Source organism: Balaenoptera musculus, chromosome 10 (genome assembly GCF_009873245.2).
Source record: "Balaenoptera musculus isolate JJ_BM4_2016_0621 chromosome 10, mBalMus1.pri.v3, whole genome shotgun sequence".
Classification (NCBI taxonomy): domain Eukaryota; kingdom Metazoa; phylum Chordata; class Mammalia; order Artiodactyla; family Balaenopteridae; genus Balaenoptera; species Balaenoptera musculus.
This window is the reverse complement of record NC_045794.1, coordinates 12,744,840-12,772,425: the sequence shown is the minus strand read 5'-3', so window position 1 is coordinate 12,772,425 and position 27,586 is coordinate 12,744,840. Positions and strand designations below refer to the sequence as shown.

The 27,586-nt window shown below is 41.2% G+C and overlaps 1 protein-coding gene across 6 annotated transcripts in view; it reads left to right on the top strand.

Moving 5' to 3' along the window:
• EPS8 (epidermal growth factor receptor pathway substrate 8) overlaps positions 1-14,808 on the top strand; it is a 198,008-nt gene extending 183,200 nt beyond the window's left edge. For all 6 annotated transcript variants that reach the window (XM_036865576.1, XM_036865575.1, XM_036865579.1 and 3 more), the window contains 3 exons: positions 11,043-11,223; positions 12,481-12,610; positions 14,369-14,808. In XM_036865576.1, the coding sequence (XP_036721471.1) occupies positions 11,043-11,223; positions 12,481-12,610; positions 14,369-14,482 (425 nt within the window). In that variant the 3' untranslated portion in view covers positions 14,483-14,808. The remainder of the gene's footprint in view (positions 1-11,042; positions 11,224-12,480; positions 12,611-14,368) is intronic.
• The last annotated feature ends 12,778 nt before the right edge of the window (positions 14,809-27,586 follow it).

Here is a 27,586-nt window from a genome sequence, read left to right as displayed (position 1 = left end):
CTCAAATGGCTTCTCCTAGAGCTTAGTTCTGGGTTCTTTTCTCATATAAACATACTTTTACTGTAGATGATTACTCTATTTTCATTTCTTTCAATACTGTTTATACTGTTGGAAAAGGAGTGACTTGAAAATTTGTCTTCATATGAAATCTCATCTCTGGCATCCAGATACAAGTTTTTTTATTTTATTTTATTTTTTTTTTTAATACATCTTTATTGGAGTTTAATTGCTTCACAATACTGTGTTAGTTTCTGTTGCACAACAAAGAAAATCAGCCATATGCATACACATGTCCCTATATCTCCTCCCTCTTGAGCCTCCCTCCCACCCTCCCTATCCCACCCCTCTAGGTTATCGCAAAGCACCGAGCTGATCTCCCTGTGCTACACTGCTGCTTCCCACCAGTCAACTATTTTACATTCGGTAGTGTATATATGTCCATGCTACTCTCACTTTGCCCCAGCTTCGCCCTCCCACCCCATGTCAAGTCCATTCTCTATATCTACCTCTTTATTCCTGCCCTGCAACTAGCTACCATTTTTTTTTTTTTAGATTCCATATATATGCGTTGGCATATGGTATTTGTTTTTCTCTTTCTGACTTACTTCACTCTGTATGACAGACTCTTAAGTCCATCCACCTCATTACAAATAACAATTTCGTCTCTTTTTTATGGCTGAGTAATATTCCATTGTATATATGTGCCACATCTTCTTCATCCATTCATCTGTCGATGGACATCTAGGTTGCTTCCATGTCCTGGCTATTGGAAATAGAGCTGCAATGAACATTGTGGTACATGACTCTTTTTGAATTATGGTTTTCTCAGGGTATATGCCCAGTAGTGGGATTGCTGGGTCATATGGTAGTTCTATTTTTAGTTTTTTAAGGAACCTCCATACTGTTTTCCATAGTGGTTGTATCAATTTACATTCCCACCAACAGTGTAGGAAGGTTCCCTTTTCTCCACACCCTTTCCAGCATTTATTGTTTCTAGCTTTTTTGATAATGGCCATTCTGACCGGCGTGAGGTGGTACCTCATTGTAGCTTAGATTTGCATTTCTCTAATAATTAGTGATGTTGAGCATCTTTTCATGTGCCTCTTGGCCATCTGTAGGTCTCCCTTGGTGAAACGTCTATTTAGGTCTTCCACCCATTTTTTAACTGGATTGTTTTTTTGATATTGAGCTCCATGAGCTGTTTGTATATTTTGGAGATTAATCCTTTGTTTGTTGTTTCATTTGCAAATATTTTCTCCCATTCTGAGGGTTGTCTTTTTGTCTTGTTTATGGTTTCCTTTGCTGTGCAAAAGCTTTTAAGTTTAATTAAGTCCCATTTGTTTATTTTTGTTTTATTTCTGTTACTCTAGGAGGTGGGTCAAAAAAGATCTTGCTGTGGTTTATGTCAGAGTGTTTTTCGTATGTTTTCCTCTAGAACTTTTATAGTGTCTGGTCTTACATTTAAGTCTTTAATCCATTTGGAGTTTATTTTTGTGTATGGTGTTAGGTAGTGTTCTAATTTCATTCTTTTACATATAGCTGTCCAGTTTTCCCAGCACCACTTATTGAAGAGGTTGTCTTTTCTCCATTGTATGTTCTTGCCTCCTTTCTCATAAATTAGGTGCCCATATGTGCATGGGCTTATCTCTGGGCATTCTATCCTGTATCATTGATCTATATTCCTGTTTTTGTGCCAGTGCCATTCTGTCTTGATTACTGTAGCTTTGTGGTATAGTTTGAAGTTGGGGAGCCTCATTCCTCCAACTCCATTTTACTTTCTCCAGATTGCTTTGGCTATTCGGGGTCTTTTGTGTTTCCATACGAATTGTAAGATTTTTTGTTCTAATTCTGTGAAGAATGCCATTGGTAGTTTGATAGGGATTGCATTGAATCTGTAGATTGCTTTTGGGTAGTATAGTCATTTTCACAATATTGATTCTTCCAATCCAAGAACGTGGTATATTTCTCCATCTGTTTATGTCATCTTTGATTCCTTTCATCAGTGTTCTATAGTTTTCTGAGTACAAGTCTTTCACCTCCTTAGGCAGGTTTATTCCTAGGTATTATTATTTTTGTTGCAATAGTAAATGGGAGTGTTTCCTGAATTTCTCTTTCCTATTTTTCATTGTTGGTGTATAGGAATGCCAGAGATTTCTATGCATTAATTCTGTATCCTGCAACCTTACCAAATTCACTGATTAGTTCTACTAGTTTTCTGGTGGCATCTTTAGGATTTTCTATGTATAGTGTCATGTCATCTGCAAACAGTGACAGTTTTACTTCTTCATTTCCAATTTGTATTCCTTTTATTTCTTTTTCTTCTATGATTGCTCTGGCTAGGACTTCCAAAACTATGTTGAATAAGAGTGGCGAGAGTGGACATCCTTGTCTTTTTCCTGATCCTAGTAGAAATGCTTTCAGTTTTTCACCATTGAGTATGATGCTCACTGTGGGTTTGTCATAAACGGCCTTTATTATGTTGAGGTAGGTTCCCTCTATGCCCATTTTCTGGAGAGTTTTTATCATAAATGGGTGTTGAATTTTGTCAAAAGCTTTTTCTGCATCTATTGAGGTGATCATATGGTTTTTATTCCCTAATTTGTTAATGTGGTGCATCACATTGAATGATTTGCCTATTTTAAATTTATTTATTTATTTATGGCTGTGTTGTGTCTTCATCTCTGCATGAGGGCTCTCGCCAGTTGTGGCAAGTGGGGGCCACTCTTCATCGTGGTGCGCGGGCTTCTCACTATCGCGGCCTCTCTTGTTGCGGAGCACAGGCTCCAGATGCGCAGGCTCAGTAATCGTGGCTCACAGGCCCAGTTGCTCCGCGGCATGTGGGATCTTCCCAGACGAGGGCTCGAACCCGTGTCCCCTGCATTGGCAGGCAGATTCTCAACTGCGCCACCAGGGAAGCCCTGATTTGCCTATTTTGAAGAATCCTTGCATCCCTGGGATAAATCCCACTTGATCATGGTGTATGATCCTTTTAATGTGCTGTTGGATTTTGTTGAGGATTTTTGCATCTGTGTTCATCAGTGATATTGGTCTATGATTTTCTTTTTTTGTGATATCTTTTTTCTGGTTTTGGTATCAGGGTGATGGTGGCTTTGTAGAATGAGTTTGGGAGTGTTCCTTCCTCTGCAATTTTTTGGAAGAGTTTGAGAAGGGTAGGTGTTAGCTCGTCTCTAAATGTTTGATAGAATTCACCTGTGAAGCCATCTGGACCTGGACTTTGGTTTGCTGGAAGATTTTAAATTTCAGTTTCGATTTCATTACTTGTGATAGGTCTGTTTATATTTCTAATTCTTCCTGGTTCAGTCTTGGAAAATTGTACCTTTCCAAGAATTTGTCCACTTCTTCGTGGTTGTCCATTTTATTGGCATAGAGTTGTTTGTAATAGTCTCTTATAATCCTTTGTATTTCTGCAGTGTCAGTTGTGATTTCTCCATTTTCATTTCTAATTTTATTGATTTGCATCCTCTCCCATTTTTTCTTGATGAATCTGGCTAAGGGTTTATCAATTTTGTTTATCTTCTCAAAGAACCAGCTTTTAGTTTTATTGATCTTTGCTATTGTTTTCTTCATTTCTATTTCATTTATTTCTGCTCTGGTCTTTATGATTTCTTTCCTTCTACGGAATTTGGGTTTTCTTTGTTCTTCTTTCTCTAGTTGTTTTAAGTGTAGGGTTAGATTGTTTATTTGAGGTTTTTCTTATTTCTTGAGGTGAGATTGAATTGCTATAACCTTTCCCCTAAGAACTGCTTTTGCTGCGTCCCATAGGTTTTGGGTTGTCATGTTTCGTTGTCATTTGTTTCTATGTATTTTTCTGATTTCTTCTTTGATTTCTTCAGGGATCTCTTGGTTATTTAGTAGCACACTGTTTAGCATCCATGTGTTTGTATTTTTTACGTTTTTTTTTCCTGTAATTGGTTTCCAGTCTCATAGCATTGTGGTCAGAAAAGATGCTTGATATGATTTCAATTTTCTTAAATTTACTGAGGCTTGATTTGTGACCCAAGATGTGTTCTATCCTGGAGAATGTTCCATGTGCACTTGAGAAGAAAGTGTATTCTGCCACTCTGGGTGGAATGTTCTATAAATATCAATTAGATCTATCTGGTCTGTTGTGTCATTTAAAGCTTGTGTTTCCTTATTTATTTTCTGTTTGGGTGATATGTCCATTGGTGTAAGTGGGGTATTAAAGTCCCCTACTATTGTGTTACTGTCGATTTCTCCTTTCATGGTTGTTAGCATTTGCCTTATGTATTGTGGTGCTCCTATGTTGGGTGCATAAACATTTATAATTGTTACATCTTCTTCTTGGATTGATCCCTTGATCATTATGTAGTGTCCCTCCTTATCTCTTGTAACAGTCTTTATTTTAAAGTCTATTTTATCTGATACAAGTATTGCTACTCCAGCTTTCTTTTGATTTCCATTTGCATGGAATATCTTTTTCCATCCCTTCACTTTCAGTCTGTATGTGTCCCTAGGTCTGAAGTGGGTCTCTTGTAGACAGCATACATATGGGTCTTGTTTTTGTATCCATTCAGCCAGTCTGTGTCTTTTGGTTGGGGCATTTACATTCAGGGTTATTATCGATATGTATGTTCCTATTACCATTTTCTTAATTGTTTTGGGTTTGTTTTTGTGGGTCTTTTTCTTCTCTCTGTTTCCTGCTTAGAGAAGTTTCTTTAGCATTTGTTGTAAAGCTGGTTTGGTGGTGCTGAATTCTCTTAGCTTTTGTTTGTCTGAAAAGCTTTTGACTTCTCCATCGAATCTGAATGAGATCCTTACTGGGTAGAGTAATCTTGGTTATAGGTTTTTCTCTTTCATCACTTTAAGTATATCCTGCCAGTCCCTCTGGCCTGCAGAGTTTCCACTGAAAAGTCAGCTGACAACCTTATGGGGATTCCTTTGTATGTTTTTTGTTTTTCCCTTGCTGCTTTTAATATTTTTTCTTTGAATTTAATTTTTGTTAGTTTGATTAATATGTGTCTTGGTGTGTTTTTCGTAGGGTTTATCCTGTCTGGGACTCTCCATGCTTCCTGGACTTGGGTGACTATTTCCTTTCCCATGTTAGGGAAGTTTTCGACTATAATCTCTTCAAATATTTTCTCAGACCCTTTCTTTTTCTCTTCTTCCTCTGGGACCCCTGTAATTCAAATGTTGGTACGTTTAGTGTTGTCCCAGAGGTCTCTGAGATTGTCTTCAATTCTTTTCATTCTTTTTTCTTTATTCTGCTCCTTGGCAGTTATTTCAACCATTTTGTCTTGCAGCTCACTTATTCATTCTTCTGCCTCTGTTATTCTGTTATTGATTCCTTCTAATGTATTTTTCGTATCAGTTATTGTGTTGTTCATCTTTGTTCTTTAGTTCTTCTAGATCTTTGTTAAACATTTCTTGTGTTTGCTCAATCCATGCTTCCATTCTATTTCCAAGATTCTGGATCATCTTAACTATCATTACTCTGAATTCTTTTTCAGGTAGATTGCCTATTTCCTCTTCATTTATTTGGTCTTGTAGGTTTTTACCTTGCTCCGTCATCTGTGACATATTTTTTTTTGCCATCTCATTTTTTTTTTTAATGTGTGGGATTGTCTTCCTGTTTTACTGGTCGTCTGGCTTGAGGCTTCCAACACTGGAGTTTGTAGGTTATTGGGTTGAGCTGGGTCTTGGTGCTGAGATGAGGAACTCTGTGAGACTTCACTCCGATGAATATTCCCTGGGGTCTGAGGTTCTCTGTTAGTCCAGTGGTTCAGACTTGGAGCTCCCACCGCAGGAGCTCCCCCCAACCCCAGGCTCGCAAATCAAGATCCTGCAAGCCATGTGGGGTGGCAAAAAAAAAAAAAAAGAGAGAGAAAAATAACAAAGTAAAAAATAAAATTAGACTAGGAAACTAACAGATATGTTAGAAAGAATGTAAAAGTAAAAGTATAGATGAATCAACAACCAGAAGGTACATCAGGACCACAATAGTAAAAAAGAGGAGGAGGGAAAGGAAAACAAAGAGGGGGGGATGGAAAGACCTTGGCTGTGGAGGGCGGGGCCTAAGCAAGGGTGAGGTTTGGGCGGTGGGCAGGGCCAATGCTCAGGACCCACAGGGCTGGAAAAGGCCCTGGGGGCTGTGGGGGGTGGGGCTTAGGCTCAAGAAACAGAAGGGGCCCAGGCGTGCCCCCCACCCCAGTCTCAGAGGGCGGGGGACCTCACCTGGGAGCCTAGCAGGCTTTCTGGGCTCGAGTGGGCGGGGCAAATGCCCTCCTCTCCTCTGCTGCTCCTCCGGTCTGGGTTCTGGGAGGGCCCCTCCCGCCTGCCTCTCCTGATCTCCCCAGCCTCCTTCCTATGCCCCCAAGGACCCACGTGGCCTGGAGGGGGGTTTGAAGGGCGGGGGATCGGCCTGGGAGCTCAGCAGGCTCCCAGTGCCCGAGTGTGCAGGGCAATTGCCCTCCGCTTCTCTCCCACTCCTCCCTGAGGGCTCCTCCCACCTGCCTCTCCTGTTCTCCCCTTGGCCTCCTTCCTATGCCCCCAAGGACCCACGTGACCTAGAAAGGGCAGGGGATCAGCCTGGGAGCTCAACAGGCTCCCTGTGCCTGAGTCCAAATACAAGTTTTGAACTATTAACTTTATAGCTGAGATTGGAACTTAAGATTCAAGTTCTCATCTCAGTAAATCATAGCCCTATCTATTCAGTTGTGGTCACTCTTGATTTAAAAAAAATTAAAAAGAAGACACTGAAACTATTACTATTTAATTGTTCTAGAAATTCTGGTTAAATGCAATAAGCACAAACCTACTTTTATACGTTACTTTCTCAGCTGAAGTATAACCAATTTAAATTACCTTCTTATCCATATCTTGACCTTACCAAAGAACTAATGGAAAACTGAAGTTTTGGAAAAATGGTTAGCTCTTTCTGTGTGGCAGAAACAACTATGCCTGTGCATGTGTGTGTATGAGAGTGTGTGTGCATAAATATAATTGGCAACTAAATTTTAAAATATTTTTGTGTATTTTTTGAAAAGATGCTTTTATTTTTTTTCAGACACGAAAGACATAGTTTTGAGATGAGAAAGTTCTATAAATGTTTTTATTGATTTCCCTGAGGAAAATTTTCCTCTCAGAAACTTTCTTCATTCTTCCCACAAGTTTATAACATCTCCCTTCTTTGTTACGTCAGTGCGGTAATCTTTGACACAGTGGCACTCTTTTTCCAGGCCTGGGATCAGAGTTCATAGGCATCCAGGCCCAATTTTGGAACAGTCCGTGGGCTGGGACAGTTTGTTCTTTGTCCTAGTCTAAGAAACTAAGAATAACCTAATGGGAAAGAGGCATGGTTAGAATGCTTTAAAGATAGAGAACCCTCCTGATAATTGTGACTCATCATTTTCAAGTCTGTTTTTCATAAGTCAAAGGGTGACACTGGTATGTAAAACATAAACATATGTCCCCAAATTTACACATGTACTTGTTTCCTTAAGCTAATAAAATTTTGCATTTACTTATATAATGTTCCTTTTAAAGATAGCTCAGAAGTATAGTTTGACATTAAATAAAGATAGTCCTTTTTATAAAACAAATATTTTCTTGATAGCTTTCTTTCTTGAGCACTTCTTTTTTTTTTATTTTTTTTATTTATGGCTGTGTTGGGTCTTCGTTTCTATGCGAGGGCTTTCTCTAGTTGTGGCAAGCGGGGGCCACTCTTCATCGCGGTGCGCGGGCCTCTCACTGTCGCGGCCTCTCTTGGTGCGGAGCACAGGTTCCAGACGCGCAGTCTCAGTAACTGTGGCTCACGGGCCCAGTTGCTCCGCGGCATGTGGGATCTTCCCAGACCAGGGCTCGAACCCGTGTGCCCTGCATTGGCAGGGAGATTCTCAACCACTGTGCCACCAGGGAAGCCCTTGAGCACTTTTTTGAAGAACATTTCTACTGAACGAATATTGGGGCTTCTCAACAGTCTTTTAGAACCAAATAGACATGCTTCTTTATTGGTAACCAGGTCTCTTTCAAAATATACCTTTTGTGGTACTTGCATTCTCTGCTTATGACCTAGACTTCTGATAAGAGTAAAATGGAAGGAGCTGTAAATTGAATACTCACCCATAAAAATGTTACCAAATAGCTATGAACAAGGAAGAAAAGTCAACAGGCCTATTTTTAAAATGTCACAAGTAGCAAGAACCCGACTCCTTTTCTGAAGTGTTTACTGCGTTTATTCACACTAGCTGCTTGGAGCCCTGTGTCATATAAGCTATTCAATTTGATTTGTCATAAGATTCAAAAAGGTTCTCTTCATCACTTTTGAAGATATCAATGCTTCAGTTGTTTTGCATGTCTTCCATTTCCTTTGAAGTGTTAGTCCTTTTATATGAGTTTAATCTTTTGTAATCAGAAGTGTTGTTTTAGAAAGAGGTGTAAAGTTAGTCTGGTGTGTTGTTATGTGCTAGAACATTGCAAATGGAAACCAAAGCCAGGAACACATTAGAAGAGGTTTTTATATTCCCTGGAAAGCGGTTATGCTGCGGACTGGAAATGATCCCACAGTGGCTAAGTCAACAGATAAGGAGATAACTATTTTAGTGTGGTGATACTTTTTCTTTTGTGTTTCTTTGAGATGTACTCCTATGTTGTATGGCAGTGTGACTACACTGTACTGATTTAAAAGAGTTAACTAATGAAATGCATGTCCTGTATTACTTAAATGTAACAATCAATAATATTCCCTCTTACTCTCTTTAGCCCCCTCATCCTCCCTCCTTTCCTCCCTTCCCTTCTCTTATTTCTCTTTCTTTTGACTTCTTTCTTTTTCAAAAGGGTTCCTGAGCACTTGAGGCAATAAAAAAAATTAGACTGAAATAACACTATTTGATTATTTCACACTTTCATTTATTTCCCAGGGGCACCAAACACTTTCTAAAAATACTTTCCCTGAAAAAAAAAATCAGAACAATGGTCACAAAAGCTCCCTTAGTGACCAGGTCACTGTCACTTGCCAAGTTAGTTAATTGGATTACTATATCAGTTCTTTGCACTTAATTCTTGAAGGTGATATACAAATAATGTATCTGTGTGTGTGTGTGTGTGTGTGTGTGTGTGTGTCTGACTCACATTTTAAATGCATCTCTTTATCTGTTATATTGAGAAAGGGATGAAGAGTGAAGAGTGGGGTCATGGAGAGTAGAAGCAGAGAGACCTGTGAATAGGCTGATGGTTCAGACCAGGCTGGTAATAGAAAAAAATGGAGTGAAGTGATTGGGATGTGTGGTGTATTCTAATGGTAGGACCAACAGGATTTGCCGATGGATTGGATATAATCGAGGGCAAAGGGGAGTCAGGCATACCTACATGGTATTTTGTTGGGGGAACTGGAAAAATAGAATTACCAAGTTGGGAAGTCTAGCATAAAAGTAAGCTTCAAGAAGAAGATGAGTAATTCAGATTTGAACTTGTTATGTCTGAGATAGCTAATAGACATCCAATGAATATATCAAATAGACAGTTGATGTATATTGGTCTAGAGTTCTGAGGACCAGTCTGGACTAGAGAAATAATTTGGGTAGTCATCAGCTTTTAAATAGCATTTAAAGCCAGGAGACCAGGCACAACAATCATTGATGGAGTGAGTGCAGACAGAGAAGAGGTCCAAGGACTGTGTCCTGGAGAGGTGGGGAGATGAGATGAGCATCTGAGAAAAGGGTGCTGAGGAGAGGCCAGTAAGACAGGAGGAAAATCAGAGAGTGTGTTGTCCTGAAGGCCATAAGAAGAAAGTGTTTCAAGGAGGGAGCGCCTTCTTCAAATGTTGTTGATAGATTAAATGAGGAAATAACTGGGAATCAACCATTGGAGTTTAGCAAAATGGCATGGAGGGATGGGGCCAAAAGCCTAATCGCAGTGAATTTAAGAGGAAATTGGAGAATGGGAATTGGGGTCAGCTGGTATAGACAGCTTCTCATGGAGTTTTGCTAAAAGGGGAGCAGAGAAATGGGCAGTAGCCGGCAGGGGATGTGGGGTTAAGAAAGGGCTTATTTAAACATGAGAGAAATAAAATAATAGCATGCTTGTAAGCGGATGAAATGATTCAGTAAAAGAGGAAAATTGATAACATGGGAGAAGTAGGGGGGAAATTACTGTCAAAGTATTCCAACAGACAGAGGACATGGAGTCTAGCGCACACTTAGAGGGGTTGGCCTGAGGAGCGTGGAAACAGTTCATCCATAATGTAATAGAAGGAAGGCTGGCAGAGTGTGCGGGGAAAGTGCTGGTGGTAAGGAGAGCTGCTAGGGGAACTTAGGGAGGTTTTCTTTTAACTTCTTTATTTTACTCAGAAATTATGCAAGTGAGCTCATCAGCTCAGGGAGAGGACTGAGGACTGGGAACTGGAGGTTTGCAGAAGGAAGAAGATAGGAAATACTTGTCTGGCCATGGACAATTATACGGTCCCAGGCAGGATTTCTCAACCTGAGCCCTGTGGACGTTTGGGGCTAGATAATTCTCCGATGTAGCAATGTGACCTGTGTGCACTGCAGAATGTTTTGCGCATCCCGGGCCTCTACCCACTGCCTGATGGTAGCTTCCTTCCCCCTTGCCCCCTGTTTGTGACATCCTAAAGTATCTCTAGCCATTGCCAGATGTACCCTGTGGTCAAAATTTCCCCCAGTTGAAAGCCACTGGCCTCAGGAAATGTAGTATGAATGTCACAGAGCATTAACAGCCCAGTGGAGGTTCATGATGATGAATTTAACATGAGCTCACTCAGCGTTGTTGTGTTCTATTCGGTGTGCAGCTGCAGCACAGAATAAACAGAAAGTGAGATTTAACAAGGGTGGGGGGCTTGCCAGATGAATACAATGAAGAAAGAAGAGACAGGGAGTGATTTTAATAATAGATCACGGAGTTTATACTTGGTGAGGATGAAAGGAAAGATGGTAGGAATACTAGATCATAAGTCCTGTTGGGGTCAAAGGATTCTTGGCATTGGGGTTCTAGAGAGAGCAACAACTGTTAGGGCTTTCAAAACTAACCTCCTCTGTGTTGGTATCTAGGAAGGAAATCTCAGATGGAGGAAGTGCAGGATGAACTCATCCACAGACTGACCATTGGTCGGAGCGCCGCCCAGAAGAAGTTCCACGTGCCACGGCAGAATGTGCCAGTTGTCAATATCACTTATGACTCCACCCCAGAGGATGTGAAGACATGGTTGCAGTCAAAGGGGTTCAGCCCTGTGTAAGTCTCTCTGGGGATACTTTACAGTTCTGTGTGTATAACATGCAGTGTTTTCAATTTGATCACTAAGATGTCACAAGTGACTCTTAGAAAATGTGAGAATCCGAACTGCATCTGTTTCCATGCCCAGGAAATGACTCTAGCCATTTATAGCTAAAAAAAAAAATTGGAGGAAGCAGAAATAACCATCATTTGATGGCACCCCATTTTCTAGATGGTGGTGTCTGTTCATCATTGGTCCCTCAAGCAGTCTCTTGGCAGCTTTGAGGCTGGTGGCTGTCTTTCTCCCTCAGAGGGTCACACGGGATAGGACTGTAGTCTTACCTAGACTCCCCAGACCACAGAGGACATAGAGCAGAACGTTTTCTCCTGCTGCAGCATAGAGATCCCAGGCAAATAAAAAATAGATGACATTACTTATTGTAGGTTATAATCTAATAGAGCTTTCCTTTAGGAAAGCCACAGTGAAGTTTCTATTTGTCTATAATTAAAAATCTGTAAACATTTTCTTGTGTATTTGGTAAACATATTTGAATATATGTATTTGAACAATTTGACTAATACATATTCAAGAGCACTTGACACATTATAAACTCGCCCAGTGTGACTGAAAAAATGAGGTACACTGGTTAGTCAATTGCCTGGCTACTAGAAAGTTATCCATTCCTTCTATGAAACACCAAATTTCAAGAAATTGGTAATACACAGTAAAGATACTAAACCCAGTTGACTCTTTTTTGACACTTCATGATCAATGATCTTACATAGCCTCAGGGTCGTTATCATGACCGTCCCCTGTCATTGCCCTAAGCACTCTAGTACCATTTATGAGTTCCAGTGTATGGAACACCTAGAGAAGAGAGGTTGTAGCAGGACCAGAAATCTTTCTTTTGTTCTATCCAGACAGTATTTTATTTATTTATTTATTTATTTTTATTTATTTATTTTTAAATCAATTTTTATTGAAGTATAGTTGATTTACAATGTTGTGCTAATTTCTGCTGTACAGCAAAGTAGCTCGCTTATACACCTGTATACGTTCTTTTTTATATTCTTTTCCCATTATGGTTCAGCCCAGGATATTGTCTGTAGTTCCCTGTGCTATACAGTAGGGGCTTGTTGTTTATCCATCCTATATATAATAGTGTGCATCTGCTAATCCCAAACTCGCAATCCTTCCCTCCCCCTTGGCAACCACAAATCCAGACAGTATTTTTAATGCTCTATTTCCTTCTTTTCCTTCTTTTGTTTTTTCAGAACTGTCAATAGTCTTGGAGTATTAAATGGTGCACAACTTTTCTCTCTCAATAAAGATGAACTGAGAACCGTCTGTCCTGAAGGGGCCAGAGTCTTTAGCCAAATCACTGTACAGAAAGCTGCATTAGAGGTATGACTTCTCAACCTAAGGTGGTGTTTTTCTGCATTAGTCAAGAGCATGGACTGCAATTTGAAAGCTCTGGAAACAATATTTATGTCCATATAGGTCGCTTTCTTTGCCTTTCATACAGAGCTGAATTCAACTTGATTCAGCTTTAGTAATCTGTCACTGGGGACCATTAGCGACCATTTTCAGGGAGATTAATTTGTTATAAGTGCTCCTATAACATGAAGCTTGAGCTTCATATACTTTTGGATATCTAATGAAAAGCCTAATGTTCTCATTTTACATGCACTACTTCTGTAGGAACTTTATTTACTCATTTACTTCGGGTGAGTAAATGACTTAAGAGGCCAGAACTCTTTTACCTGTCCTTAATATTTAGTTTGGAGATTCTAGCAGGTTAGAGGTTATAAAGTCTTAAAACCATGGCTGTGTGCCTTAGGCCTGCTTATACATATAAATAATCAGAGGGAAAATATTAGGTAGGGATCATTGAAAACAGCGGGCCCTGAAGAGTAATTCTTTAGTTATAGTTGTTTCTATGAAAGAAAAAGAGTAAATGTTTTCTAGATTGGATATGCTTAAGGTTTCAATATCCTACTCTACTTAATGTGGGCTGTGTAAGGGTAGTAGTTTCTAACTGTTACATCTCACAGCTCTTAATAGCTTTCATGAAAATTAAACTTAGACTCCAATGAAAGGATATAGGCTTTGGCGTGAAATCAATACGTAATTATCTCTAGCAGGTTTATTGTATAAATTCAACAGTTAAATAACGCAGTAAAATAGCTTCGCGCATACAACCCTGTAACCATTCTCACTCAGGAGAAATTATATTTCCCTTGGAAATTTTTCCTACGACATTCATCTTGGTTGATTCTATATTAGGCTTTTTGTATATTGAATGTGAGTCAGGATTATATCTTTTCTGAGGCAGTTTTTTTACCATTATACCTTCTAATTTTATTGAGACTGTATAAATTCCTCCTTAAGGGTTATGATAGAAAGTGCCATATTCCTAACGTTTCCGAATTCCTTCAGTCCAGACTCCCTATCAGTGTCATTTCCCCTGACTTCCCGTGTCCTCCTGGCCTCTTGCTCCTGTTCCTCTGGACGTGAATTAAGGCAGAGACTTCCTACCTGAGGTTCTTCCTCTTCCCCAGGCACCTTCCCATCATGCCCTTCTCTTGCATCTAGTTCATGGTTCATATTACTCACCTGTGTTGCCAGAGATTTCTGTAGATGAGAGAGGAATAAGGAGGGCGCATAGGGATTGCAGGTCGGGTTTGGAAAGGACAAAAGCCAACAAGATGTCAGAGGGTCAGAACCCTTTGGTATGAGGAAACTTGGTGTCTTCGGAGCCCAATCTTTGGGCCTGATCTAGAAGCCCCTAAGGTAGATAGATGAGTATCTTACTTGACCTAAAGCACATTCTTTGATAATTTACCATCTTTTTGTGCTTCTTGTACAATCTCTTCTTTCCCCCAGGGAATCTAGAGCATTCCACATGCATTACTGATTTATCTTTAACAGGTTCAAGTGAAAGGCATGGTGAATGAATTGAATTGCCTTAAGACAGTATAAGTGAAAATGTGATGTTAGTAAAGTCCAGAATCATCACTTATACGAAGGGCAGCCTTCAGTTTTCCCCTTAGAGACATGAGAAGAAAAACACAAAGAACTTTTAGCCTAAGCCATTTCATTACATGATTTGCAGCCTCACAAACCAGTAACCATCTTGTCTGAACCATGTTTGTTTTTCAGGATAACAACGGCAGCTCTGAGTTGCAAGAAATCATGCGAAGACGGCAGGAAAAAATCAGTGCTGCTGCTAGCGATTCGGGAGTGGAATCTTTTGATGAGGGAAGCAGTCACTAATTAGTTTTTAAACTCCATTATTCTTGGCATTATTCCAACGTGCTTTGTTTTCAGAAGCCATGAAGGGAACGTCAGATTCTTATTTCTTGGTATACAGAATTTATCGCCATAAAGAAACAATGCAAACGTAAGTAAGCAGAGGACTTGCTTCTGGGCCCGTTATTTTTATTCAAATGAAAAAATTTTAAACAGAATTTCTCCCCTTGGGAAATATTTTGCCTACTTTACCAAGGTGAGGTTTCCTTTATTGGATTAATTATTTCATCCCCATCTCAATGCCTAAGCAGACTTTTTTTTTTTTTTTGACAGTGGTGAGTTTATTTATTGCAACAAAACAGAGATATTGCCCATGATTCAAAATCTAAACAATTTCAGTTTTGCCTGTGACTATGGTATGTACCATCCAGAGTGTAGCTTACTTTAGGCTAGCCTCTGCTTACTTAGGTCTCTTCTTCAACATACTCGATAATAGAATGTTTAGCTTTATTTAAAGTTCTTAATGCCAACAGTTTTTAAAAAAGATTAAAACATTTAATGAACTGTAAAATACAACAAGGCCTTGGACATACAAATAGAAACCTTTGGAGCATTCCCGAGACATTTTATCTGTCATGGCTCTGTTGATCACAATTCCTTGTATAGCTTGTGTTTTGATTTAGTTTATATTCTGCTTATTATCTATACTGTGTTCTTATATATGAGAAAGCACAAGTGTAAAAGAGGTCATATACATTCAAAACCTGTCACAGGAAATAGCCTGCATTGGTGTGTGTTACAGTATTCTGCTTAATGAAGGCCTCAGTTCTGAATATTGATATAAGTAGTGAAGAGCAAATTGGGGCCATTTTATGAGTTTATCTGTGTCAAGTTTTTCTGGTAATAAGAAATAATATACACATACTTTAATCCTGTGAAAGATTCTAGGTAGAGAGAAGAGACTTAACCTTCAACAAATGTTATTTTTGAAAACATGATTTTGTCATTAAATGTTATATTATTTCACATATATAAAACAGATGTTATGTAAGAATGTTGTCTATTTTAACATAAATCCATTTAGAGAGATTATCTAGATTCATTAATTTTCATAGTGCCTTTTTCACATGAGTCAGCTGGAAAGTCTGCAATAAACAGTATTTGCCGTACATTAATAAATGGCTTCTGTCTCGTTGGCAAAAGGGACCTTTGGCGTGGAGAGTGGGGATCAGGGTTGCATGGAACGGGAAAAACAGAGGCCCACGCTCTTCTTTTTTTTTTTTAACTGATTTCCAGAGGAGTTCTGAGTGGGTAGAAACTTCTCTAGAATGCTTTCTTCAGTTGTTTCTCTTCTTTCCACCTCTCTTATTTCATCATCTTTTCTTTTACCATCTAGTAAAAACAAACTTACACACCATTTGTGATTACAGAGTGCTTCCACATAAACACTTTGTTAGAGATCTACAGTAATCTGTGAGTTGTATTTTATAGATGAGGAGGCTTAGCTTCCTAAAGGCTAACTTTCCCCAAATCATGAGGGATATGAGAATCTCTTGTCTTCCATTTCTCAGTCTCTCCATAACGTCGTCCCTTGGACAAAGTGAGGCAAACATGAGAATAATAATTATTGTAGATCCTTCCCATTTCATAAGCACTGATGCACATTTATAACTTAGCCCTTATTGAAAATCTCTGAAAATGTAGGTATAAGACAAAAGAAATTAGCATGGAAAAGTTAAAATAACCTCTGTGTAATATAGCATATCTGACATGAAAAGGATTGTTATCATTTATAAGTATGTCTTTATGCTATTAAATTCCAAAGGAAAATATCACCAAGGTAGTAATTGCAGGAAGTAGTTACCTCCCTCTGGGATGTGGAGACCAAGAGAAGACTTGGGATTAATGGGATTTAAAAGCTTGAGGGAGAGTTTGGATCCAGACATCTGAGGAGTTAGGCCACTGGGATGAGAAGTTTGGAGGAAAGACACCACAACTGGTAAACCTCAGAGAAGGGGGCACAGCCTAACTGGTGCTGTTACCTCAGGAATTCAGAAAAGAATTCAGCGGAAGAAATAGTTCAGCAAATCCATGGAGCTGGACTCAGACCTCAGAGGAGAGAAGCCCAGGCAGCTGGTACTGGAATTTCTGAGAGGGAACGAGGAGGCTGCTACTGGGATTGCAGGGTCACTGGAACCTACAGGCAATCAATCGCTACTTATAGAGTGAAGAACTATTATTAGGGTGATGTTGATAGAAACAGGAAATAAAACAGAAAAAAAGCAAGTCCCTTGTTTCCCCTCTAGCTTCTTGTGTCCCTGTAGCATACTTTTTGGACAGAATCTATTGGTCACCCACCTGGCAAAGCCCCAAATCACAAAGATGGGGATAAAGGGGTAGATTGGAAACTGAGAGAACAGCTCAAGAACCAACGTGTTTCAACTCTGGCTACTTAGCTTATATGTGCACTCCTCTGTACATCTTTGAAATTCTATAAAATGATTTTTTTAAATGTTTATACTTTTGCCCAACAAGATGCAATCATCCTTCTCTGTTGTTTAAACAGTATTTAACATAAGGAATTGGTTAAACAGGCAAAAAGGAAACACTGTGACACCACAGAGGTAGTAATAATGGGAAAGCAGCCCCCATCCCTTGGGCTAGGGCTGCACAGGGAAGGGGTTGGGTTGATCAGCATTTAGAAGCCTGAAGAAGGAAGGGCCCTGGGAGCTTGGGCACGGACCACTGAAGAAGGAGCACTCTCTGTTGTTGGTGCTGATGCCTCAAGACCTCAGAGGAGAGATCCCCTGTAGAGCTGGGACAGAGACTTGAAGAGAGAGAAGATTCTGGACAGTTTACCTCTGAGGGGGTGCAGTGATGGGGTTCTGAAAACTTAGGGGAGAAAACTAGAAATTAGAGTTACCTACTGCTACCGGAATCAATTACCTACTCCTGCTGCCAGAGTGGAGCTCTCATCACTGGCATTGAGCCATCTGCTTATGGCCTTTGTGTAGTTTACTGCCTGTTTCTTGATGTTCATTGAGCTTTTGGAAACTGGGGGATTATAGTTTTTACTAAATTTGGTAAAGTTTCAGTCATTACTTTTTTTGTTTTTTCTGTCCTTCCTGCCTTCTCTCCTTGGGAGACTCCAATTTCATGTGTGCTAGGCCATTTGAAGTTTTCCCAAGGTCACTGAGGAAAACTTAATTTTTGTTAACTGTTTAATTTTTGTCTGTTAATTTTTTACCCAGTTTTTTTTCCTCTGACTTTCATGTTGGGTAATTTCTATTTCTGTCTTCAAGTTCACTAATCTTTTCTTCTGCAGTTTCTATTCTCTGCTTTTAATCTCTTCCATTTGTGTTTTTCATCTCAGATATTAGAGTTTTCATATTTAGAAGTTCTACTTTTTGAAAAAATATCTTCCATGTCTCTACTTAACTTGCTCAATATTTCTTCAATTTTATCAATCATATGGAAGGCAGTAAAAATATGTCTTAATGTTCTTGTTTATTCTATTATCTTCATAAATTCTAGGTTAGTTATGATTGATTTTTTTCTTTATTATGGGTTTTATTTTCTTGCTTTGTATGCTTGATAATTTTAAAAGCTCTGGCTGCTTTCAAGATTCTTTTCTGTATCTTTCATTTTTAATGTAATTTTTAATTGGTTGCCAGATATTGTGAATGTTACCTTTATTGTGTTAGGTGCTGGATACTTTTGTATACCTTTAAATATTATTGTCCTTTGTTTTGGGATGCTATTAAATTACTTGGTAAGAGTTTGATCTTTTCTGATCTTGCCTTTTAGCTTTGTTAGGTGAAACCAGAACAATATTTACATTATAACTAACTTTATCTCACTATGTGGCAAAACCCTTCTGGTTCCTCAACCTATTATTCCATGAATTATGTTTTCCACTGTAGCAGGTGGCAATAAGTGAGCTTCTTCTGCGTGAGCTCTGAGAACTGTTCCTCTAATGCTTTCAGGTGGTTCTTTCCTCAGGCTTGAGCAGTTTTCTCATAGGCATGCAATGATCGATCCTCAGCTTAGGATGCTATGGGGACTCTATGCATATCTCCAGAGCTCTCTCTTCATGCAGCTTTCTCCTCTCTATTACTCTGTGCTGTAAATTTTAGCTCCCTTGCCCTTGCCACACTTTAAGCTTTGTCTCAACTCAAGGAGTCTGCTGAACTCCACATGGGTTCTCCCTCCCTGCACTGAAGCTTGAAAGCAATCCCTAGGCAGAAAGCTGGAACAGCTGTAGGGTTTTCTGCATTTTTTTCATCTTTCATTGCCCAGTGTTCAGTATCTTGAAAACCGTTCACATATGTGTGTGAATACATATGTGTGTGAAGCACATATTATTTCAGGCTGGAGGGTAAATCCAGTCCCTCTGACTCCATCTTGGCTCAAACTTGGAGTCACCTTGCTTTTCAAAGTATATATATATTTTTTACTGTATATAAAAATCTAGGTTGCTACTTTTTATTCTAGAGCTTTAAAAGTGTCATTCCATTGATTTTTGGCTTGTATTGTTCCTGATGATAAGTCAGTCATCATTCTTATTTTTTCCTCAGGCTGCTTTTAAGATTATTTTCTGTATCTTTCATCTTCAGCAGGTTGATTATAAAATTGATAAAGGTGGTTTTCTTGGTATTTATTCTATGTGGGGTCAGTGAGTTTCTGGATTTTTAAGTCAGTGTTTTCCCATTATTAGAAGCGCTTATTCCTTACAATATTTTTTTCTGCTTTTTTTTTTCTTTTCTTCTCTTCAGCCTTCTATTACATGTATGTTAGGTCAGGTATCTTACTATACCCCAAAGATCCCTGATTCTCTGTTAATATTTTAAAAATCAATTTTTTCCCTGCTCTTCAGTTTGGAAATTTATTTAAATATGTATTCAGCTTCACCAACTCTTTTTTTCCCCCCTGTGATCTGTCTTCCAGTATGTGTTGAGTCAATTCAGTGAAGTTTCTTTTCAGTTATTGTATTTTATCAGTTCTAGAATTTACATTTAGTTCTTTTATATAGCTTCCATTTCTCTGCTGAGACTTTCTGTCTGATCACTCACTAAAAGAATATTTCCCTTTAATTCTTTGAGCAACTTTCCTTTTTTCCCATAACAAAGAAAGGCTGCTTTATAATCTACCTGCTAAACCCAACATTTGGGCCATCTCAGGCTCAGTTTCTATTGATTGCTTTTTTCTCCCCCACTATGGGTCCTATTTTCCTATTTCTTTGCATGTGTAGTAGTTTTTTATTATATATACTTGACATTGTAAATGACATGTTTTAGATATTTTAGAATATGTTATCTTCCTTGGAAGAATGTTTATTCTTATTCCAGCAATCAGCTGTATATTGGCTGATCACTTTGAGCTTGTATAGCTTTGGTTTTATGCTTTGCTAAGATGAATTATGGCAAGTTCAGTGTGTGTTACAAGATCTTCTAACTTGATGGCACTCGATCTGCAAACTATCTCTTCTCTGAAAATGTCAGGACTTGATTTCAGGCTTTGTCTGTAGCTATCAAGAGTAGTTTTCACAGTGGAGTCCTTACTTCTAAGGCATGCCCTTTTTGGGGGGATGAATTCCCAGGATATTTTGCATCTCAGCTGGATACCCAAGGTGTTAAACAGCTCTCTACACTTTTCCTGGGCTGAACCTCTGATGTCTCCCAGCGCAGCGACCTTTCTCAACCTTGCAGTGGCCACTGTGGTAAGCACTGGGTGATGTTGCCCTGTGTACTGGGTGGGTTCACTTGCAGATTTCTGTAGCCATTCTCTGCACAAATGCTTCCACTCTGGTGCCCCTTTTCAGGATTTCCAGCTGCTTCCTGTGTCCTGAACTCTGATCTATGCCTCCTCAGCTCATCAGGACTAACTTATTCCTCTTGGATCTTAGTGGCTGCACTGCCTTTGGGGAATTGACCTCAAATCAAGAGCTAGTAAGTTTCCTTATCCCAGGGATTGTAGTCTTGTACTGCTTGTAAAAGATAACCAGTAAATTGTATCTCTTTCCCTCCCCTGCCCTTAAGAGGCACTGGGTCATGGGAAGCTAATGTGAGAGATACTCTAATCACTTAAAACTATTCCTTTCCTACTTTTCTCTAAAAAAAATTATAGGAAAGTTTGAGATTCATTTGTTTTCTAAAATTAAATTTATAGAGGCTGAGTTGCTGCTGGGTGGATATCTCACTAGGCTTGTTCTGCTCTCTTTCTTCTCAGTGCTTACATGGAACGATATCAGAAAGTTTTCAGACTCAATAAAGGGATTTTTGTAAAGACTGGTTGTTTCTGGGTAGGAAAATATTCGTTCAGTAAACATTTTGTAAGTGTCTGCTTTAAGAACTGGATATTCAAAGAGCATCCTAGATGTAGCCTCTGCCATCAGAGAACATACAATCTAAAGAACTGTTTGCAGCTTGCTGTATTTATCCCTGGTGCTAGTCTTATTGGTCTCCTGGGGCAAAATTACACCCTAAAACCACCTAAAATCAGTGCTGACTTCCCAGAGGCTGTGATTTTATACTTGTGACATTTAGTTTTTCCCAAAGGCACGCTTTTAAGTTAGTCTGCTCAGAGATCTTTGTAGGGTTGTGTCAAGGGCTCCTGGGAATGAATTAGGAGGGGAAGGCAGTTACCATTTTACCACCCTTCTCTTGGAGCTTCTTTTCCTTATTTTAAACAAAACATAACATGCTCAAAAAGCTGTGGTTGCTCTAGGCAATACCCAGATAAGGGTTCTATTTCCAGCAGTTCTGGGACCCCAACAGGAATTTTAGTATGTACTCCCATCTTCCCCCCCAACCCAACCCATTCTCTTTCCTCTTGGTTAGTCAGTTCCTTTCTCCAGGACCGACTCCCACACCGCGTCACGGGCTCACACCATGTCACAGCCTCCTTTCCTGGCCTCTTTGTTCCTTTCTGTTTGCATGTTTAGGACAGAAAAGAAGCGGGAGAAGCCAGTGCTCTGAACTCAGTTTTATAAGAAATCCTCCGTTTTTTGATGAAGAGGTACCCAGGTACCAGGAAAAAAATATCTTCTAGTACCCAAATGTTCAGGTTTATCACATCACATTTGTGAAAGAAAGGCTATCAAATTAAAAGCTAGTAAAATTCTGATAAGATAAAAGGAATGACTAAGAACCATACTCTTAGATTCTAAACTAAATTGGGATAAGATATGTCTATCAGGTGCTCCAAGGGAAGTGAGGTCCAGAATCTAGATTTCTGTATCAATGGGGATATTTTAACAGCTGAGATGCTTCCTGAAGGACTTTAGGCATATTACATTTAGTTTGGTGCTGGGACCAATTGGGCAATGAACCAGGGCTCCTGCCAGGCCCAGATGGTCCTGGTCCAGGCTTATTGCTTGGGCTCTTTCCTTCCTGACTGTGATTCCAGGCACTTGGTCCAATTCCTACTGCTTTTCTGGGCTGCCCCACCTGCCCTACCCTGAAGAGGTCAGTCTTATCCCTCAAGTGTGGCCATGGAGTAGAAGATAATGTCTCCAGCTTCAAACATTTCTGTTATACCCCCCGATGAACACATGATGTCTTTCAGATAATGGAAAATCTGGGAATAACACACACACACACAAATGGTGAATAATATCTACAGTTCTTCCAGAGCTTGTCCTATTTTATGGTTTCTTACTCTGAGGTGGTATCATATGCTAAGGGCTTCTTCCCTCCCATCTATTCTTAAAGAAAGGAAAACAGGAACTGAACTCGTATGTGCTGAAAACTTTCACCTATATTCCCCACTTTATAGATGAGGAGGTTGAAACTCAGATATAAGTTAAGTAGCTTGTCACACAGTAAGTGGAACGACTGAAATTTGGACTAACTCTGCAACTTCTGTATATCCTGCAAATCATCTTTTCTCTCAGATATCATAGGTCAGTGTATAAAATTTTTTTTAAGCAGAAATAGCATTTTTTTAAACTATGAAATTTTATATAGTATCCCACCATATGAAAGAGGTAAAAGCAGTTTCTCTCGTTGAAGCTGCAGAGAGGAGGCCTGGAGCCTCATTTGGAAATCACTGGTCCAGGGCCCATAGAGTCCCTCCTCCATGAAAACCCTCGCTGGTGAACGGGAAGGTGGATTGGGAGCTGATCATTCCATGGCGACAGTTAGACCAGGAAATACAGTGCTCGGTCTCAACAGTCACTTACGTCTTTGAAGAATTTCAGATGGTTCATCTCCTCTGCAAACCACCACTTTATTCAGACAGAAAAATTGCCATTGGACATCCTCTCACAGTTCCTCATTTCTGGGGCCCTCTGTGATACCTGCCTCCTTGCTCCCCTCCCATGTCTAAAGATGATGCTCATTTCTTCAGGCTGGAACTTTGCATATGGAGTTGGCTTTCTGGGGCATCAGGGAGTTCCTGCGAGTGGGAGAGAGCAGCAGATGCTTTAGTGCAGGGGTCCCCAGCCTCCGGGCCGCAGAGCGGTACCAGTCCCCAGCCTGTTAGGAACCGGGCCACACAGCAGACGCTGAGCAGCGGGCGAGCAAGCAAAGCCTCACCTGCTGCTTCCCATCGCTCCCCATCACTCGCATTACCACCTGAGCCATCCCCTCCCCTCCCCACCCACCCCCCATCATGGAAAAACTGTCTTCCACGAAGCCAGTCCCTGGTGCCAAAAAGGTTCCTGACCACTGCCTTAGTGCACTGCCAGTTTGCCCCACAGGACACAGGCACTCATCCCCCTCTGCTGGGGGATGTGCCTGCTGGTAGCTCACAGCTAAGACCCTGTCCAAGAATTGCCCTCACCAGAGAGAATACCCTCCCATCCTGCTTTGGAGTAGAATTATGTAAGACGCTAACAAATCAGGGCAATATTATTAGCTGTTCCTCATCCCAGTCTTCCCTCTGATAGGCACGCCAGAACCAGGAATGGACCCACGTTTGCTGAGAATTAATCTGTGGCCTGGCTTATCCAGCAATCATAACAATGGCAAGGCCTTCCCCAGCTCCTAGGAGGCATGTGGGGAAGGGATCAATTTCGCTCGCACGACTGAATGAATGAAGATGGCAGAGCTCTTGGACCACGGGCTATGACAATTGCCATGACCTGTTGTCCCACTTACAAAATGCAGCCCTTTGCATGGTGAGAAGGTCTAGAGTATTAATACCTAGTAGCAACCCAATATCCCGCAACTAATAAGGGAGGACACATTTTACTAGGAACAAACAGGGAAGTTAGTTGATTGCCTCATCTCTAAAGCCAATCTTATTATAGGGCAGAATGTAGACGTTTGGGTAAATCATTTCATTTGTCCTGCAGCAACAGAAAAAAAAAAAATGAGGAAATAACTATTGTTATTTTATGCCTCGGTGATAGCACAGTGGATTTACAAACTGTAAATTAAAGCAGCTCTCAGGAATTGCTCAGATGTGCCCCACCTCCTTTAACATTTGTCAAATTGAGTTTCCCACATTCCTGATAGACGTGCGCGGATGAGGGCTCTCTTACAGAGCTCCTGGCACCAAGTTTGGCCGCATTTAGCACAGAGGGTTGGTACCACCAGCGTGGAGAGCAAGCCTGGTGGACGGGGCCTCCAGGTCAGTGCGCCCACGGTGATGAGGACTCGGGCGCGCTCACTCTGCAGATGTCTGGATGCTGGAATGAGCGGGGGAGGGGTGTGGTGGTCTGAATGTGCTGAGACAGAGAGAGATTTGGAGAATCACACAGCGTTTATCCCATGCTGACTCTGCCCGGCCCTCGGCTCATGCTTTACACAACCGCTTCTGAGTTTTCCCGCAACTCCACAAAGTAGATAGTGCTTTGCCTTTCGTGGGGACGCTTAGGCTCAGAGGTAGTAGGGTGACTTCTCAAGGGCACAGGGCTGCTGGGTGGCAGAGCATTGTGACTTGCACGTCTATACTGTTGCGATCACGCCACTCTGCTTCCCCAAACCACCAGGCGCCACAGCAAGGAGCTGTCAGCGCAGCCTGCGGAGGAAGCTCTTCTTATGCCCAGTGGCGAACAAAGCAGCTGGTTCACGGAGGCATTCAGTGGTGTTCACAAGTGGTGCTTGCCCAGGTGTACTTACATATTGTGGTTTGTACAAATTGACGTTTTGGTTTCAGAACAAGTAGCCAGCTTTTCAGACAGAGTTTTAGTGCAACAGATTTGCACAGATGGCTTGCGCTATTGCAGATGTTTTCACTGAATGTGAACCAGGCCCTGGCATTGCTTTGCTGGGAAACCCGCTAGTGCGGGTTCTGTGATGCACTTGGTAGCAGAGAATCAAAGTCGAAAGCCAGGCGTAGGCAGTGCAGGGCTCTGATCTAGAGGATCAGCTCCTGTTTGGCACCATAGGCCTATGGCACGAGGGTCCTCCTTGGGTCACAGGCTGCACCTCTTTTATATCCCAAGGTCCGTGACTGTTGGGGGTGGAAGGGGACGGGGTAGTTCAGGTGTCACCCTGGGGAAACTGAGCCAGCCCAGCACAGGCACCGGCTTCAGATGCTCTTATCAAATGTATTCAAGAATTCCAAGGTGGCCCTTGGAGATGGTGAGAGGCGTGCTTGTCCTGAAGAGCCATGTAATATACTAAGTTATTCGAGGAATTGTTTTCAGCCCCTCACACATTATCTTCTTTATTTTTTGAAGCCCTGTGAGAAAGCTACCATCACTATGTCCATTTCACAGATGAGGCCACTGAGTCACAGTCAGGGGCAGAGTCTTAGTTGAATTTCTCTCCATCCACACAGTCCCTTGTTCTAAACCATTCCATCTGCTGTACTGCTGGGCCCTGTGCTGTCCTGCTTCCCAAGTTCATTGGTTAAGGGAGGATGTGATTCGGTTGATTTTGAACATGAAAGAACCCTTCCAAGACGATTTTGTTCTTTGTGTTTGTAAAGGCAGCAGTGGTTGCAGTTAACGTTTCCTGTTGAAACAGCCCTGTGGATGTTTTGGTGTTCTCAGAACTGAACAAAATTATGTTGTATCAGCTGGCTTTGAACTCCTTTCCACTGTTCTGGACTTACCATGACACACAGGCTCAGAATCTCCCCACATACCAAGCCTCACGGCCTCCTGTACATTTGAGCTTTCATTGATGTGGACCTACTCCGGGGCGTATTTTTCACTGAAACCCAGGACTCAGATTCAGAGTCAGTAGCCTCGCATGTGGTTCAAAAATCTGAGTGGGTTTCCTGAGTAATGGTCTTGTTACGGGGTTTGGAAATGGACAACAATTACAAAAAAAAAAAAGAGAGAGAGAGAGAGAGAGAAGGAGAGATCTAACTTGGAGGAAAACCACTTCTGGAAAAGAGTACATGTATTTCCATAGAAAAATGTATTTATTAAAAGAATCCATCATGATTCTGCGGCCTTTTCCTGAGCCCGTATTTGCCTTGTGGGTTACCCTCTCTCTGTTCTGTCTCCTGGGAATTTTATTGGGTAGTCACACACCACTGCCCTGAAAAACTCCCACCGTTACTGAGATGGAACATAGTCGTAAAGGTTACCCTCAGGCTGCCATATTAGTTAAGGCCCGTTGACTGCCATAGCCAACGATGCTAGCATCTCATGACGACGCGGTAGAAATGTGTTACTGGATCACATCATGGGCCAGTGCTGGCGGGGGTTTCTCCTCCAGGTGGCAACTCAGGGATCCAGCCCCCTTCCATCTTTCTGGCACCACCGTCTCTATCCGGAGATGATAGGTAGATAGAGGAGGGGGGAGGGAGGGAGAGGCAGGGAAGGTTGCTCCTGGCAGATTTTCAGGGCCTAGGGGCCAGGGAGTGCAGTCTACCCCTTCTCCTCCCTCCCAGTGAACAGAACTGACTGCAAGTGCCTGGGCAATGTAACCCCAATATGCTTGGTTACATTTGCAGTGACAGTAAACCTACTTGATTCTGCCGAAAAATACATGCACGGGAGCTGTCTGTGGAAGCCTGGAAAGAAACTTTGATTTTGGAGTCAATCAAGAAGAAAAGCTTCAGAAGGCAGGTTCAGAGGTTTGGTTACCCACATGGGCCCCGGTCACTGACGCCGTGGGTGTTTTTTGAATGCTCGCTGCACGCGGGGGTGAGTGTACAGCGTTAGTATTCTTTAATGTGGCTCCGCAGTCTTTAATACTTCAACATGGTTGTATAGCCTTTCTTGACCCTTCCAGAAAGAAATCACCTGTCCTCTTGGGACTACATTGGCTGCTTTATGTATTTCTACCACATCCTCTGTACCACTCTATTGCCCTTAGTTCCCATTCTAATATCCCTTATTAGAATGTAAACTCCTCTAAGCAGAGACCTTGTCTCATCTATCTTCATAGACCCAGCCCCTTCCACGGTGCCTGACATGGGATGTTGAGTCAACAAATGATTTTCTTTGAGGGCTAGAAATTTACTATTTCTCAAATGGAAAGTTTTAAAAGCCGGCCTCTGTCAAGGCAGCCCTGGTCAGTGCCACAGTGCCTGCCCTTTTACCAAAATGGGAAAGTCGATTTGGACTTCAAGCCTCTATCCATGAGAGGTATAGAGCCATACATCGGTCCAAGAACGTGAGGGGCTTTCCCGGGCTCTGCAGATCACCCCTCTGCTGGCTTCAGCCACGGGTAGGAGTGGAGGGAGGGCCCAGGGCCTCCAGGATGTCTCGTCTCATTTACCTGCCTTAACCCCATCAGCCTCACCTCCACCTGCTGTCTGCCTGGAGACATCGGGGCTTATCCTTGTGTTCCTAGGGCCCAGGCCAGTTCCTGGTCCATAGCATTTTTGCTCAGTAAGCATTTGGTGAACGAATGAACATTTGGCTAAAGTTAGAAACTTCTAATCATTGAGAATCACACATATAGCAGACAGCTTGGGACCTGGGTGGAAATCAGAGGAACTGGATTTTACTTCTCACTTTGGCTTGGAACACCTGTGATATTTTGATTTGTAATAGGAACTATATATTTAGTCTTTGTCCCTAGAGCTCCAAAATATATATTTAGAACTCCTAAAACCCTTGGAATTTCCCAAGTGATAAGAGCAGTAAAGGTGTCTGGATATTTAGAACAAAACCTTTTCAACCACACCTGAGCTTATGTAAATGAGAAAACTTTTGGAAAGCACCAAAGCACGGGGGCTGGTTGGAGGTTAGAACTTTCAATCCCATCCCCATCC